At 39.2% G+C, this 18,103-nt stretch overlaps 2 protein-coding genes across 2 annotated transcripts in view; both read right to left on the bottom strand.

Moving 5' to 3' along the window:
• Positions 1-1,877: 1,877 nt before the first annotated feature.
• asb4 (ankyrin repeat and SOCS box containing 4) lies at positions 1,878-5,882 on the bottom strand. Its single transcript, XM_058377756.1, has 5 exons — positions 5,378-5,882; positions 4,273-4,572; positions 3,301-3,791; positions 3,077-3,190; positions 1,878-2,549 (listed from the first exon to the last, which is right to left on the bottom strand). Exons 1-5 carry the CDS (start codon positions 5,514-5,516, stop codon positions 2,367-2,369), a joined length of 1,227 nt encoding a protein of 408 aa, XP_058233739.1. The 5' UTR covers positions 5,517-5,882; the 3' UTR covers positions 1,878-2,366.
• A 1,491-nt stretch (positions 5,883-7,373) lies between these two features.
• The window catches only part of ppp1r9a (protein phosphatase 1, regulatory subunit 9A), a 51,101-nt gene continuing 40,371 nt past the window's right edge, over positions 7,374-18,103 (bottom strand). Inside the window, 11 exon segments of the mRNA XM_058377749.1 lie at positions 7,374-9,888; positions 9,890-10,000; positions 10,641-10,823; positions 12,086-12,109; positions 12,273-12,392; positions 14,147-14,191; positions 14,292-14,343; positions 14,555-14,624; positions 15,558-15,621; positions 16,593-16,711; positions 17,884-18,034. Coding sequence (XP_058233732.1) covers positions 9,760-9,888; positions 9,890-10,000; positions 10,641-10,823; positions 12,086-12,109; positions 12,273-12,392; positions 14,147-14,191; positions 14,292-14,343; positions 14,555-14,624; positions 15,558-15,621; positions 16,593-16,711; positions 17,884-18,034 — 1,068 coding nt within the window. The 3' untranslated portion in view covers positions 7,374-9,759.

Below are 18,103 nucleotides of genomic sequence, written 5' to 3'. Positions count from 1 at the left end.
ATAGTGTCTCTTTTAGATCTACAGGTCAAAGGGGCACTGAATCATTGTGGACAGCAGCAGATGTGTTCAGTAAATCTGCAATCAGTAAGTATATACAGTACATGCTTTCCACACACATACAGAGATTTGCATAAGAATTCACCTTCCCCTTGAACTTTAGCAGACGTTTTGTGTTGCGGCTTGTTGTATTATGTAATATGAATCTAAACAAAATCGCCAGTAATACTGAAGTGAAGGGTGATGATATCAATACACACTATTTATAACAAAAATTCCTTATTTTGTTGGAAACAAAATGGTCAGCAGACGTAATTTTGTTAGGGAGTTCTGTACTATAATTTGCAAAAGTGTTGGGCTAAAGAGCCAGTGATAATGACTAGCATGAGGTGTTGATGAGTGTCTCTATATTTTAATGGAAGTAAGTATATGCATGTTATTTTGAGTTTTTTTTTTTTTTTTTTTTGTTCTGGTTTGTTCTCTATGCAAAAATTTTACTAACCAAATATAGTGTTAGCTTGCTAATGTTTTTCTTTAAGTATGTGAGGGATGATACTGAGATCACATGACACTTGACAGATGATATGACATGACGATCGATTATGTGACGTCTGATGGCAACTGGTGGGTGTTCCAGGGAGTGAATCCTTCTGCACTGAAATGTTTTTTACTCTGATATTAATGTTTCCAGTGTTAAGTGTTTGCTGGAGAACTTTGCTGTGTCATCCTTCCACATATTCTTCCGCTCCAAGTCTGGTTAAAATACAGAGCTGGATTTCTGCCATGGAGCCTGGTGTGTAGTCCTGGAATTCAGCCACATGTCTAGAACACTGTGTTCTCTCTTTCCTTCGGTTCTCCTGCTAATCCCATCGTGAACACTTGTGGCCACACGACAGTCTCATTTACTGTAGGAAACGCGCCACTGTTTCTGGACTCCCTGACCTTTCACATAGTAACACCAAGCTGCCTCTATCAGAGCTGCCGTCATCTCTTACTAAATGGTTATTTAAGCGCAATAATATGCACGTGGTTGAGTATTTATGGCTTGCTACTAGGAATTTGTTCTTTTAGTCTGACGAAGGAGTGTACTGCTTGATGGTGTGCTCTGAATGGAAACGGGGGATGTGCACTATGGAAAGTCATTACTTCCATGACACTGTCTAGGTGATTGATTACATGTGCCTTTAAGCTCACACGCAAACACGCCCAGAACTCTGACCTCTGATCAGTGAGAGTCAGCAGCAGCAGGAGACACAAGTTTACATGAATAACAGGATCAGCTCAACGTAAATGGTTGATCAGACTCCTTAGATAAAGGCTTGTCGAGGTCACTGACTGCCTGAGTGCTGTTTACTGTACATACATGCTTAGCTACTTTATGATGTTATGAATGTAGTTTACACGTCAACCTCGCAACTGTTTCTGAAAGGGCTTGAGACAGAGGATTCAAAAGGATTAGCAGCTTGAATGCTTGTCATTCAACTTACAAAGCTTCGTGCATCGTGCTTTATCCTCACTTTAAACAAAATCCACTTATTTTAAACGAATCTTTCTTAGATATAATTAACTCCCTGAAACCTATACTGTAATCTTATGGATCATAGCCGTTTGCTTAAAATCAGATAGGTTGCTAGGACAATGCCATATTTATCACTGATGTTTCACAGTACCTTGACACAATAAATATGTGAACATTTCAATATCACAAAAGGCCAGTCCATCCATCCTGCTAACATATTTGTTCTTAGAAAGAAATACACTGCCAGATAAAAGTCTTTTATTATAGTTTACTCATTACTGGGAATCAAATAGGAAAAAATATAAATAAGCAATCCATGAAATACCAAAATCTCTATGTTTAAGGATTTCATCGACCACTTTCCAGATTCTAATATGATTCTAAATGAGAGCTGTTAAAGGCGAGTGTTCTCATTTGGTGGAGCTTTGGTGTTAGTTAGCATAAGGCTGATTTTGTCTCATAGTTAACATCAGCTTCTTATCAGCAAGAATATATGGTGTGTGCTACAGTGATTCAGAAACATTTTCACATTAGCTTGAGATTTTTGCCCAATAAAATAACTGTTTCTCAAACAAACACATTTCTCTTCATTAATACCTATTTCCTGCTTAGAGTTTCTATTTATTTCTGTTTAGAGTTTCTCGAGTGTCACCCTGTTCGTTGTCATTTAAATTGAAATGTTAATAAAGGGTGTTGTATAAACTGGCAGTGTATATTATAACAATAAAATACTGTAGATATGGCCAAAGCTACAGTGTAAACTCTAGTATTTTCCTGAGAGCACTTCTATTAAGGTAAACAGAGTTTGAGATTACCACACTGTAAATTCACCTTTGGGCCAATACGGTTACTAGTATATGATTCCCACAGGTTCGAGTAGTATGTATCGTTTGATTGGTGGAGGCACTGGGAGTTGATTAATGCCTGAGTCAGTGCAGCGCATCGCCATTCGGATGGCACATCTGGCCAGGTGTTGCAGAGAACGCGGACTGGAGCAGGCAGCAAACAACGAGTCATAAAACTTCCCGTGACGCTTGATGAGAGAAGGAAAGAAATGTAAGGATCATGTTAGTTCTGTATGTGTATATAACAATGCATAAGAAGGCTGTTTCATGCTCATATTCCAGTGCCTAGGTTGATCAGAAAATTACTTTTTGTAGATCACTACAAAATTAGTACATACCCCCTGTAGTGTTATTTATGAAATATTCGCATAGTTAACAGGTTCAGCTTCCTAAAAGGGTTTAGAAAACCTTTATAAATGGCACATCCTCTGTGGAACCTTTAAGGGTTCTCTCAGAAGGACTAGAGAAATGGAATGCTTAGAATAGCATAGACATTGACGAAAGCATAAAATGATATAAAGTTATAGATGGAGTCTTTTTCACAAGTACAATCAGCATCATTTATACCCAAACCAAGTAGTGGAACATCAAGATATCAGTTTGCCTTGACTGCAGCTGGGCACAAAATGAGCTTTCACACACGACCAGTTGTACTAAACTCTGGTTCAAAACATTGCTTCAGAAAGACACTGAAATGCAAACTTCACTGTCACACCTTGTATATTTCTTCAGGAATAGCTTCCCTCCATTTTGTGGTACTCATGATATGCTCGTAGGAATTTATCATCACCTCAACTGTCTTGGGGTCATTATGGCAAATCTGCAGCACCTAATTAATCAAACAGATAAAGTGTAATTCTTTAATAAAATTTAAAAAAATATTAGATTGAGACATTTTTAAGTGGTAAATGAGCAAAGGTACTGTAACAAACTGTGTACCTTGTGGAACTGTTTTGGGTAAACTCTGGCTGCTCCGTAGTTAAGCAGGAGCTGGAAGCAGCGATATGGTACACAGTAAGGTCTCATCTGCACTGTATTTAGAACATACTGAATGGCTGCACAGCCGTTCATGTCCATCATGGAGGGATCGGCCCCAGCATCAAGCAGAATCTGCATCAGTGCCTGGTCACAGTTCCATGAAGCTTTGTGCAACGCTGTTTTTTTGTCTTGTTCTTGGAGGTTTGGGTTAGCTCCATAATCCAGCAGCATGCGGCACACAAGATGGTGCTGCTCGCTGTAAGTCTGCTCACGAGCATCCATAGCCCAGAATGCAGCCGTGATCAAAGGGGTCTCCATATGGGCATTGGGCGCATTCACATCGGCACCATGCACAGCGTAAAGGCCAACCAGCTCAGAGACACCGAGTCGTGCTGCTGTGTGTAATGGAGTGTCCTCATCATTGTTCTGGCTTGGCTTGTTCACGTCTGCTCCTGTAGAGAAACAGAGAGCTGTGATGTGAATCAACTTAGCATAAGGGTCACATTGTGTATACAGTTCATGAGTGTATTCTTTGTCAGCCCACATTTACCTTGTTCAGTGGTGTAAAATGACCACTAAATGGGAAAACCAATGACCAGACACTAGCAATGCCTCATTGGCAGATATTTCATTGAGGACCAATCACCCCAATGCACCAAACTCCAGTGTACACCAGATATACTGATTTTTTTTTTTTTTAAAAATCATAAATTGTTCAGTCGAAAAACTATCAACCTTTAATTTAAAAACTAACAAAAACAGGCTGCAGCTTGGACTCAAAGACAACAGCCCTATATATTTAATGCATCATTGGAGGTGGTCTATTCTAAGTGTTATCACTACTCAAAGACTTATTTTTTTTATTCACTATTAAACAAATGATACACATTAACTTGAATTTGGACATTCAGTGGGTGCTGGTTATTTTCAAACCTTTGAGTATCAGCTGTCTGGCGCAGTCCACTGACTCCTGTGTGATGCAGTAATGCAGTGGGGTGTGACCACTCAGGGACATGCTGTTGATTTTTGCCCCCCAGTTGAGCAGCAGACTTACACAGTCAGCATGAGACAGTTCACAAGCCACATGCAGAGGTGTTTTCCCATTGGGCTTCCTGTTCACTGCTGCTCCCCTCTGCAAGAGCACTAAGGCACTCTCTACTGCATTGTGCATCATGCATATGTGAATGCCCATCGCCCAGGAGGACTCCAGCTTATAGTCTGGTAGCCAGTAACCTAGGGGTCAATAATGCATTAATAAAACAAAAATCATTAGGAATTACCTAATCTCTGGACACTAAGGGTGTTTGGGTGCAAGAAATAGATAATGGACATGTGCCACATTATGTTCAAATGTCCAAGAAATGTCCACTATTATTGTGCATTTATACTGTTCAGTGGTTCTTAAAGTGGAGCCTGTAATTTGGAATAATAAAAATAAATATTATAAAAATTTATTATAAAAATAAATAAAAACTAGTTTATTTGTTTGCTTACTTATTTTTATTATTCCAAATTACAGGCCCCACTTTAAGAACCACTGATTTATAATGATGATGATTATTAATATTAATACAAAATATAATAATAATACTACTACTACTACTACTACTACTACTAATAATAATAATAATAAATGTATTTATTTATTATAATAAAATAATAATAACCATTGAACTGAATTGTTTTAAAATTCAAATACATAGCTCATTAAAAGCTTTTAAATAAATGAATGAATTAAAAATCTCTTCATGAAATAAATATGTATTGGGCCCATGGAAATTCTTTTACCTATAAAGCACTATTAGTTTATAGTCTGTACAAGATGTACTAACTTGTTATTGTTTATTGTTTGTGGATAATCCATTTTTCTAGACTATATTGCAGGCTTTTTTTTGTTGAAAATATTTTGAAAATAAATTGAGACTAAAAGTTAGGAGCTGGAAGAGTGTTGAGTTACAGCACTGTGTCGCCATCTTGTGGCAGGCCTCATTCACTGCTCGTTTGTTTCACAGTAAAGCCACAGAAGTTACCGTGTTACCTTGTTTATAAGACGCCAGGACTCTTCTCCTGTCCTCCACGTCGAACACGGTGTCTACATCAAAGTTGCTGGTGCGGAGGATTTCATCTACCTCCTCAGAGTCGTTGCGGTGCAGCGCGGTAAGAAACCGAGGCTTCATTTTGTCTGCGGTTCCGGAGAGTGACAGGCAGGAGAGTGAAACACAGATACCTCGAACTATTTATAGAGTAGCAGGGGAAAGCCAGAATAAAGTACTGTTAAACACGACATTTCTTTAAATAAAAAACACATTATTACACTGACTGGAATTAACTTACACTATATTGGCAAAAGTATTGGGACACCCCCTAAACCATTGAATTCAGGGGTTGGGCTTGGCCCCTTAGTTCAAGTGAAAGGAACTCTTAATGCTTCAGCATACCATGACATTTTGGACAATTTCATGCTCCCAGCTTTGTGGGAACAGTTTGGGGATGACCCCTTCCTGTTCCAACATGACTGCACACCAGTGCACAAAGCAAGGTCCATAAAGACATGGATGAGTGAGTTTGGTGTGGAGGAACTTGACTGGTCTGCACAAAGTCCTGACCTCAAGCTGATAGAACACCTTTGGGATGAATTAGAGTGGAGACTGCCTTGACATGCACATGAATATAATATGGAGTTGTCCTGCCCTTTGCAGCTATAATAGCTTCAACTCTTCTGGGAAGGCTTTCCACAAGGTTTAGGAGTGTGTTTATGGGAATTTTTGACCATTCCACTAGAAGCGCATTTGTGAGGTCAGACACTGATGTTGGATGAGAAGGCCTCTGCTCTAATTCATCCCAAAGATGTTCTGTCGGGTTGAGATCAGGACTCGCTCATCCATGCCCAAACTTGCTCCTCCATGTCTTTATGGACCTTGCTTTGTGCACTAGTGTGCAGTCATGTTGGAACAGGACGGGGTCATCCCCAAACTGTATTCAATGATTTGGTGGGGTGTCCCAAAACTTTTGTCAATATAGTGTATAACCTCGAAATCAGCACCACATGCTAATGTATCAACTGTACCAGAGGTGCTCAGGCCTGAACAATGCGGTACAGGATTGTAAATGTTTGCAACCCATTTCAGTTTCTGGTTACAAAAAGTTTAAACGTGCCCCGATTTTACATTTCTACATGTTCATTTAAAGGGTGATTCCACAATTAGGATGCCATTTTGTGTCCCAGTGATAACACATTTATATATGTAGTTAATATGTAAAGGTAAACACAGAGAAAGTGGTCTTCACAACAACCTAGGAGCTTTTACAGAAACCACAAATAACACACAACTTAATAACTTAATAACCTAATAACTATCTTCATCTGAATTTTGTCTATTCTAACCCACTGTACCTACTTTACATTGAAATATAACAACAATAATACTTTACACATTAATGTGTGAATCCGTTTAACCTCTTATGCTTGAAGCATCCTTTTCCTTGAGTCATCTATTATAGGTTGAATAGAAAGAAAAAAACCCCTACACAATCCTGTTATTTGTTCCATACACATTCACCCCTATTAATTATCATCGTAATATCCTAAAGATCATGGGAAGAAGAAGAGAATGTTTTCCTCATTCTTTTTAATTTATTCATTAAGAAATTGTTAATACTATGATGAAAACTCAACCCTGTTACTTTCAATTTGATCAATCAATTAAAAGCAGAATGCAAACATTCAAAGTAGGCTTGTAACAATTAAATGCATGTTTTCTTATACTGATTGATGGAAAATAATAATAATAATAATAAAAAAAATCTTTTTTAAGAGTTACAAGTGGTAAATGGCACCTAATTGTGGAGTCACCCTTGGTATTTTCGTCTCAGAACCGGCTACAACATGGCTATACACAGCAGCTACAGTCTAAAAAAGTGAAGACATCACTCATGTAATCTCATTAGGTATGTTCTACATATAAACATATATTATACATACATGATATTAAATTATATAAACATTTTTACCTTAAATAAAAAGTCTGAGACTGTTTTGGAATGAACCTTCATTGTATTTCTGTGAATGGTTGTGTCATTTGGAGGCGTATTTACAAGTCAACATAAGTGACAACTGTAACCTCTCATAAATAAAAACATGGTAAAATATGACGGTCCTGGAGACTAAAGGACACATGGCACCTTGGGGTCCTTCATGCAGCTGTGAGTTAACAAAACAGCATGGAAAAAGGAGCAGCTCTGTACTTTCAGTGCTTTGCATTTGGTCTGCAGTGGACGGAGCTAACGCCTTGACTATTAGGGAAAAACAAGAAACTTTGCCGAAAGCACAGAAGCGAATAAACTGGGCAGAAACCGTTTCTACAAACTAGATGAACAGCTGCCTTGTTTGTGCGTCTGAAAAGTGATGGAGCTCTGGTTTAGAGAAGGTGCACACAGTTTCAGTGACGTGTGTGTGTTCTAAGAATGATTATGCATCATGACCACCAGCATCACATCACCCATGATTATCCTGTGCATACACACATTCATATAGGCAACCCACAGCAAAGAGACAACATCTCTTAAAAGCTTAAGTTCACATATTGCTTTTAACTGTCATATATATAAAAGTCATGGCATGTTGCTGACTGACAGAAGAAATCTGAAAGCAGCAGTCTGATTTTCATACATTTACGGTGGATCAACATAAAGGATAGAAACGAATTCATCACTGGGATAGACGGATCACAATTTTTGGCATAAATATGACTATATAATATTTTGTTGATAAATTACATCAGGTGATTTTTTCCAATAATTTTCTTTTTCGATTTGAAAAATAAATAATTTAAACAAACTCCGTATAAGAAAACGGTTCCTAACACACTGTAGCTAAATTACAGTAAATACAAGCATATGTGGGAGCAAAGACCAACATATCTTGGGAGAACTTTGAGAATTCACACACTGACTCAGCGCCGCCTGATACCCTGCAGCGCTGCCCTTGCGTTTCTACTGAAATCATCACGATTTGGAAATGTAAACATGGAAATTATCACAGCAGAACAAAACAATTGTGTTTTCACAGAAAAGAAGACGTTCACCGGATGAGGGAAGAGACGAAAATGTAGAAATATGAACACAAACGTGTATAACTGCATCAGTTAAAAACCTCAAAGCAAACGATGAGGGACTAAAACTACAGCTGAATATTAATAAGCAATAAGATATCTGACAGAAATATCTGTATTGACTGTACATTAAAAAAAATCACAATAGAATCATGGATTAGGATCAATACTTGCTAGTATTATATATACTGAATTAAAAGTATTTTGGAACACCCCCCCCCATGATATGATGCTTAGCTAAAACTGACGAGCATGAACACAGCAGCCTGAATGGACAAAACAAATCTCATTCCACTGTCCAGGAAATAAAAGAACATTTATATAACAAGCGTTAAATAATAAATTTGAATAGGTCTGCTTTAAGTGCAGGTTCGTTAGCTACTGAACACCATTAAGATGTTGGACTACCGTAGTCAGGGTGGGGGGGGGGGTTCACACACTCGGAGCGGCTATTCTATACAAAATCTATACAGCGGTAGTTCAGAAGGCAGCGCTTGAGTCTAACTGAGGATCTAGTGCAGTCAAATGACGACTAAAAGCAAGTAGCGGTGAGGAAGAAGAAGCAGCAGGACGTCTCGGCGATCCGTTCTGTCATCTTTGGAGTGCGTTTTCAGTATCGGCTCTTCTGGTCACATGGTCAGGTCTCATTGATTATTCCTTGCTGTTTCCTTTCTTGCACAATGCTCTGAACAGCAGGTTTCCGTATTTATGTCACTGAGGGAAACAGGACACGAAACAGCAGACTGAAGTGTTAATACAGCTACAGGTATACAGTATCCACAAGGTCAGATGGATTTAGTGCGAGGTCTGGGCTATTTCTTGGAATACTTGGAATGGCTTTCTTCTCACAGTAAGATTTCCGTATTTCCAGTGAGCGGCACTCGAGCTTTCGGACAGCATGACAGCAGCAGTGTGCGTCACCATCACCTGTGCTTTAAGCCAAGAGATTTTTCACATAGAGTAAACCACACATCTTGGTCTCGATAGAAAATGGCATATATATATATATATATATATATATATATATATATATATATATATATATATATATATATGCATGTGTAAATATTTAATGCTTAAAGATGCTTGAAATCTCAGAATTACTGTTAATTCATTTCAAGCTAAAATGCAAATAAATAGACACCCCGCAGATGAACGAGCATTCTAAAAAAAGAAAATTACAGTTAAAAGGATCAGTTCTTCAGGATGGTTTGGTTTATTTTCTCCAATGGCAGTTCACACGCAGTGCCTCTTCCAGTGAGATGTCTGCTAAATGGAGCCCAGACTAGAGTACCATAAAACACTAGACTCATCTCTCAGAAGTTATTTTCGTGACTGCTGTCACTCTGCAGTACACTTTTCCTGGCTCAGAGGTCTGGCTGTTTTTGTGACACTCTTTCTGTGGTTGCTCCAGTTCTTTCTTGTGTGGTTTTTCCACACTGCTTCTGCAGTTTCTCGTTGTTCCTGCGGGCTTTCTCCATCAGCACCTTCAGATCTTTCAGCTTCCTCTTAAACACAGCCCGGTCCTGAGAAGAGGCTACACCTAGATCCTAGAAGAAGGAAATGTGAAGTACACTGTTACTGAGCATATTGTTGTTGTTGTTTTTTCAGATGCTCTCTGTTTGGGGTCGCCACAGCGGATCATTTGGTCCGCATGTTTCGATTTGGCACAGGTTTTACACCGAATACCCTTTCTGACCCAAACCTCCCATTTATTCCGGGCTTCATACCGGCACTGAGAGTTAGCTCTTCAGTGGCTGGGTTAGCGCCCTGCCCGGGAATCGAACCTGGGCCGCGGCAATGAGAGCATGGGATCCTGCCACTGAACAAGCAGGAGGCTTGATAAATGTAACTATAAATAGATAAAAGTTATATACTTTAATAAATGGGTAAAGGGTTATCGTTGCCTCACATTTTACCCCGGGTAACATTTCACACTTGTAATTTAGAAGTGACGTTAGCACTGCTTTTTACCCCGGGGTTACAGAATCCTGCTCTGAAGCAGAGTTAGAAGTGTTTCTGGTTCCTCTCAAAGTTTCCGCCTCAGGGAGGTTTTTCCCATCACTGTCACCTCTGACTAAATCTAAATCAACATCTGTATTTCTGAAAAGCTGCAATGATATAACTTGAATTGATTTATGATAGTCTTGAGATGTGTGTGTGTTTGTGTGTGTGTGTGTGCGCGCTCACTTTGAGTGCGTCACTGTCGAGTTGCAGGAGCTGCTCTCCATCCACGTTCTTGGCAGTGAACTGAGGGATGTACTGCTCCAGGTTCAGGCCCATTAACCAGAGACACACCTGCTGACACGACCAGTCGGGCACACTGCGGTTTTGCCACTGGTGCTGCTTCAGCGGCTGCCCTTCATCCTGGATCTGACACAAACACAGACACACAGCCTTAGAGAGATTTATGTCAATGAAATTATATGAGATTTAATACATATAATAATATGAGATTTATGTGTGAAATTCACATCTGAATAATCACAGGGTTTGCATGTGAAATTTACATATTTTCAATGTTTTACTTTTTCTATAAAGATCCTTCATCTGCTAAAAAAATAGATACATAACAATGATTATGAGACTCATACCGTGTGTGTGTGTCATGTTTGAAACATCACATACATTTGACGTTGAAAATAAAACTGAATCGATTATATTCAGAATTTTTTTACATGTAAAATATATGTGATGTTTCAAACACGGTATGAATCTCATAGTCATTGCTCTTTCATTGTTTTTTATGCAGTGGAAGGATTTTTATGCACCAGAGGCAAAAAGAGATCTTAAGCATAAGTAATGAAACACTTCAAGCCTCACAGCTCTAGGAATACCCTTCTGAATCCTGAGCTCATGATACTGTCTTTGTGGGTTCCCTCAGGTTCTCTTGTTTCCTCCATCCTCCCAAAAATCAATTCAGAATGTGATCTGATGACTTTAAATTTCCCTTAGCTGTAAAGGAGTGTGTGACGGTGTGTGTGCATGGAGCCCAAATGGACTTGCACCCTATTGCAGGTGTATTCCCACCTCACGACCGGTGTTCCCAGGATAATCTCTAGACCCACTGTGACCCTGACCAGAATAAAGTGGTCAATGAAGATGAACAAATGAATGTTAACCAACTACATCCAGGTGAAATGTGAGAAAAGAGAATAGTAGCAAAACACTCTGAGAGAAACGTAGCCTGAGAAGCAGAAGAAAATGCATTACATTACAGACACCCTTATCCAGAGCAACTTACATTTATCTCATTTATATAACTGAGGGTTAAGGGCCTTGTTCAGGGGCCCAGCACTGGCAGCTTGGGGTACTTGGGATTTGTACTCACCACCTTCTGATCAGTAGTCCAACACCTTAACTACTAAGCTACCACATCCCCCAGGTATAGTGGCACTAATACATTATACTTCTGGAATTTGGCAGATGCCCTCATCCAGAGGAACTTTCTATCTAATTTTTTTTTATACAATTAAGGGTTAAGGGCCTTGTTCAGGGGCTCAGCAGTGGCAGCTTGGTGGACCTGGGATTTGAACTCACCACCTTCCAATCAGTAGTCCAACAACTTAACCACTAAGCTACATGGTAGATTGAATCTCTACTTAAAAAACTTAAAAAATTTAAAAAAGCCTCACCTCTTCGTCACTTGTATCCAGACTCTGCCACATGCAGCACAGAGGAAAAAGTGACTGTTAGTGCTAGTGAGAGCATACAGTCAACAGCCCCATCTGCTAACTTAAAACTTGCAAAGCTTCCTTTCAGCATAGAAATGAATATTGACATCCTTCAATGATCAAGAAAATGTTATTTACACCCTCTCACCTCATCTGACGAGAGCACTAGTGTGTGTGAGCGACCGGTCAGCTTAGGCTCGGTGACCAAACCCCACATCTCTCCTGAGCTGGAGCTGCTCATGCTGACGTCATCCATTACAGTAGAGGCCTGAGAAAACCAATCAGCATCACAACAATCAGAAAATCGGATTTTCTTCACAGAATAGTCTGTGTTTTCCTCCAGAATGATTGGTGACTGGTGTAAATAATCAGCAATCGGTGTAAATTGTTCATGATTGATTCTTAATTTAGTTTATTACACCAAATTAAATGAGAAGAAACCCACAGACACCAGGATCTCCCAGAAGAGGTAGGAAGGAATGCTGATCTATAAAGATGCTTCAGCTCATGTTTGATGAAAATGAACGAATTCTGATGAACACATGTAGAGTTGTGTGCACAAGTTTGCATTCTTTTTCACAGTTCATCTACAAAACAATTCAAAGCTTTTCAGAACAAATCTGAGCTTATTAAAAAAGATAATTGAGCCAACAATTATCTTTATTAATAAGCTCAGATGTTTGCATCCTCACAGATATGCTTTAGGTAATTTACTTAAATGTGCCCCATTAAGGAGTCTAATGACTTAAAACCATCCTTTCTTAAGTATTATTTAAAGCATTGTAAACAGGCTCTCATGCAGTCAAATTAAACCGCTCTCACAATACTTAATATAAACTATGTCCAATTTACAGTGCTAGAAAGGCTATGATAAGATAAAAAGATATCATACATTACAGAACTAGAACTAAGAACTATTAATAAGAGTTTTTTGGACCATTTTGATATTTAAATAATGAGGGATATAATAATGAATAATCATATATCTATCTGTCAGTATCAAGTGGTCCAAGGAAGGAACAGTGGTGAACCAGCGACAAGGTCATTTCAGGCCAAGGCTCAGTGATGCACGTGTGGAGCGAAGGCTGGCCCGTGTGATCCGATCCAACAGATGAGCTACTGTTGCTCAAACTGCTGAAGAAGTTAATGTTTGTTCTGATAGAAAGGTGTCAGAATAAACAGTGCAGGACAGGTCAGGGCTGTTTTGGCAGCAAAAGGGGGACCAACACATTTTTAGGCAGGTGGTCATAATGTTATGCCTGATCGGTGTAGATGTGTGTGTGTGTGTGTGTGTGTGTGTGTGTGAGAGAGTTACATTTTCATATCTTGGTAGGAATATTTTATCTTATATCCTTATCTTGATAGTGACTTTTAGTAAATATGTCGTCACAAGAACAGTAAGTCAAGTGTGTGTGTGTGTGAGTGTGTGCACAAATCTTCCAGGCTGTGCTTCTCAAAGCTTATTTAATATAATTTTGGCTCAAAGTCTAGTCTCTCATAAATTCCCCTTTGGGGCTGTTCTTTTATATGGATTTTTTTTAAATAGACTTCCTTTAAATAACATGATGCTAGCACTTTTGTTTAGCATTTTAACATGTCAGTCAGCATTGTAAGATATTTCCTTTAAAAAGTTAAAATTGCCTCAGTTCCAAGCGTCACATAAAACAATATAAAAGCAAGGTGCTGCACAGTTTCATTTTGCATATGAAGGTCTTGCATGAATTTAAATGTTCATAGATGCAGAATATAGAAATTTCTCCATTCCATCTATTCTCTTAATCACATAAGAAATCATTTGTAAATTTCATGATTTAAATCACAGTAACCCTTTATCATTGGGAAACAGCAGGAGAATAATCCACCCTTACAACAAATCACTCTAAACAAGAATATGGAAAGCTTACACCTTTTAATTCGTTACAGATTTATGTGGAGTAAAAAATGCGAGCTGATTTTAACTATTCAGATTAAACTGGTTGAAATTGTATGATCATTTTTCTGAGTTTACCACAGATAGAGTACCAAGTTATATGAATAGGAGAAGTGTGGCCATGAAAACGATTTCTGCTGCAAACCAAACATATGTTATCAGTAAACACAACTCGAATAAACAGCCAACCTCATTACTAACAAATAACATGTTAAAAAGTTTAATGAAAAGCCATACCTTGCTTGTGTATTTCTCTTTGTTTGGTTTCTCTGCTGATGGGTCTGTGGAGCTGGAGGGTAGAAAAGAGGTTATAATGGAATATGCAATTATGTATTGTTCAGAAGCTTTCATTGTGTTCACATTTAAATGTACTGTCTGTCTGAAGAAGAAGATGGTGTCCTACTGGGACATTTGCTGAAGCCATATTTGCCATATTTCCCAGGCACATCAACTCTTGGGTCTTGAAAAACCCATTATCATAATTGTCTTCTACATCTTACCCCAAGTCCACAAGCTTCTTCCTGCATTTTTCATCTTGACCTTGGAAAAGGCTTGACACACCTAGAGGACCTGCAGAGAGCCCAACATTCAGTCTTTACACTTGGTCAAGGCTGCAATCATGTTATATTCACTATATGACCAAAAGTATCTGGACACCTGTCCATCACACTTCCGCAAACTGTTGTTTCACACAAAAGTCTTTGTATGCTGTAGAATTAAGATTTCCCTTCACTAGAACTAAAAGACCTGAACTTGTTCCAGCATGATCACCAACAAGGTTCATACTGAAGAATTCAACTGGCCTGCCATAACCGCAACCCCACTGAATGCCTCTAAAATAGATTGGATGGCCAACCAGGCCATCTCGGTTGACCTTACTAATTTAGTCTTTTGGCTAAATGAGCACAAATCCACACAGCCACACTCCAACATCGAGTGGAAAGCCTTCCCAGAAAAATGAAGGTTGTCATAACTGCAAAGGCAAGACGTGTTAATGCCTGTGGTTTTAGAATGGGCACTTGTGGACGTGATGGTCCCTGGTAGTCCAGCTGCAAGATCCCATGCTCCCACCACCATGGCCCGGGTTGATTCCTGGCAGGGAATGCATCGGGGAGGGCATCCGGCGTAAAACGCGTGCAAAAATCAAACACGTGGATCTGATGATGACTCTAAACAGTGAGCAGCCGAAGGACAACAACAGCTTGGGTGTGATGGTCAGATGTCTACATATTTTTGGCCATACAGTGTACTCTGACACCTCAACTGACAGTACAATATACTGACAGTTAAGTATAATTTCCTAACACACTAAACGTCAAGCGTTCAAGTTGTTGTACCTTAATTTATTCCCATATTGAATATACTGTAATTCGGTTTAAGCACATCTTATTGACGTTGTTATCAACAGAAACTGATGTTACCTTTGCAGCCCTGTAACTATTCACTGGTCTGACAGGTAAGAGGGAATATTTTGTAAGATTAGAGAATGTGTGCAGAACTCACCCTCACTCTCAGGCACCCTGGGGGCCATGGACTCATGTATATCAGTGAAAAGGCTGTGAGAACTCTACAGGGAAAAAAGAAAGGGCATAGAAAAGGAAGAATATCAGATACATTCTCTATATTTTTCTGCAGACTTATCGCTTTTCTAGATGGTGCATGTAGGGCCACAAGGTCTGCAGGGCTTTAGGGTGTTCATTTTCCCATTTTAAGGTTTAAAAGATTGTCCTGTATGTGCCTTCAGTGTGCCCCTTTGTCAAAGTTCTCGCATCATGTGCTCTCCGACTCACAACCCCTTGAGAGAACTAGCAGGGACCAATTATACAATTACAGCGGATGGTTTGTTGAGAGCAGAAAGCAGCAGGGTGGATGCAACAATATTAACACCAATGATGGTGGAAAAAAGAATTAAATTATGCTTAAATTAATGAAGCATTGTTAATGCTTATTAAAGAGCAGCATGACAGTAACAAATTCTCATCTCATATATGTATTACTATAAAGAACTATCAATCCTCACCATGACCTGTTATTATTAGGCAGAACAACAGACGTCTTTTGCTTGCTTTTCTACCCTCATGCCCTTGAAGACAGGTCAACAATTTGGGACAGGCCCTAAATAACACTTACATTTAAACCTATGCCAGCAATTTAGAATAAGCTTTGACACCAGGTGAGATTAAATCAGTACCACTGGGGCTTAGACATGCCAATTAATATCTTACATAAAGACCTTACATAAGCACTGGCCATGCCATTCAGAGGCACAGCAAGAGGCTTTCAATGAGACGTAATGTTAAGAGCATTACATTAGTGACAGTTATTATTATTATGCTAATGAGTATATAATTGTTAGAAAAACTGGGCAGGTCAGTATAAAACAGATTTGTTAATTAATTAATTGTTCTGCTATATATTTAAATTTCTCTCTCTCTCTTTGTAAATGCATCCTGCTGTGCCTCCATATGTTGTCCAGTTTATGTCCTATTGTCCTCTTCATCCACAATCCAGACCATGTATGCATGTGTCGTATCTCACCCTCCACTGGATGATGTCCTCGCCCTCGGTAGAACTGCTGCTGTCTTGTGCACTTCTCGAGGCTCCAAACATCTGCGTCTGACCCTTCACCAGGCCACTGCCTACACGCTCGTCTGACCCTGACACACAAAGCACGGGCCAAGAGTTACACAACAGAGCATCCATACATTAATAACATAATAACAGCATTCTACTTGGCAACACAGAAGGCCTGACTTTTGAGCTTTGCCTCCTTTCAGGCTTCACTCGTTGCTCATGAGCCCTTGGCATTTTATTATAAAGGGTTTAAGAAAATGTTAAATGAAACAGTGCCTCACTGACAGGGTAGCGTGAACTCCATTTAAAGAGCATGTCTCAGTGAAGCGCTCCCTTTAAGCCGCCTCATTCAGTCACCTCACATCTTAATCAGTATTCCAGCCTTGTCTGGTTTTATCTCTGTTGTTTTGGCAGGCTCAGAATGAACACGTTTGCAAGGAGTAAAATGCTCTGTACCTAAAGGGAAAAGCAACTTCATGGCAAAAGCACAGCTAAAAAACAGAAACTGGTGTCACGCTTGGCTGAGTGTTTATATTATTTTTTATTCACATCTTGAGTTAAGTATATATTAATATTAATCTTGTGCGATTTACATTCGCTCTCTACAACCTGATAGATAAGATGTACTTAAAAACAGAATATAAATTAAATTGAAAAGGCTAATCATGACATTATTTCTTCAAAACAAAAAAGGCTGAAACGCACGATAATCCCCCAAGTATTAGAGATGCAGATGAACAAAGGAGCTTAACTCTCAGTTGGCTGCTGTAATGTTGAATAGGGTTCAACCAGGGACAGTCAGATAAATTGATTTCTGATATGCCTGGATCTGGATCATAAAGTTGCCAATGTTGCTGTTAAAAAGGCTGTAATGGAAATCGTTGACAGAATTGCTGCTTTGTTACGTTTGTCTTGTGTGCTCATATGTACAGTGATACCATATAGTTGGTGATGTGACTTGTTGTTCCCCCTTTTGGGACTGCGAAATTCATTTTGCTATTTTTTTTTAACCACAATTCTCAAAAAGTGGTGGTCATATAAATGAATTGTCACAATTATTTTCCTTGAAAATATCTATTCTGTACTACAAAAATACACAAAAGAGTTCCGAAATGAATCCCCGGCACCTTATCAGTGGAAAAATGCAGTGTGTGTGGTTGGAAGTTGCCTTCCTTAAAGACAATCATTACTGTAATGAATGAATTCTTCGAGTCACATTGGCACAGTGCTGAGTCTGTGTGTGTTTGTAGCTCACCTCCTACAGTCAGGCGTCTCTCAGGACACTGCGGCGCAGCACCTCTCTCGCTCAGCTGTGTGCGGCTGTTCACACCGTTGTTGTTGTTGTTGTTTACCTGAATGCCATTTTGTTTCATCAGCTGCATCAGCTCTGACTCCAGTGCTGCAATCTGCACAGACAAAAATGGGTTTGTTTTGATTTATCACACATGAGATTTTACTGCTTATAGATTGTCATT

Source organism: Hemibagrus wyckioides, linkage group LG24 (assembly GCF_019097595.1).
Source record: "Hemibagrus wyckioides isolate EC202008001 linkage group LG24, SWU_Hwy_1.0, whole genome shotgun sequence".
Classification (NCBI taxonomy): Eukaryota; Metazoa; Chordata; class Actinopteri; order Siluriformes; family Bagridae; genus Hemibagrus; species Hemibagrus wyckioides.
Note: the sequence above shows the minus strand (reverse complement) of the source record. Positions and strands in the feature narration are given on the sequence as shown.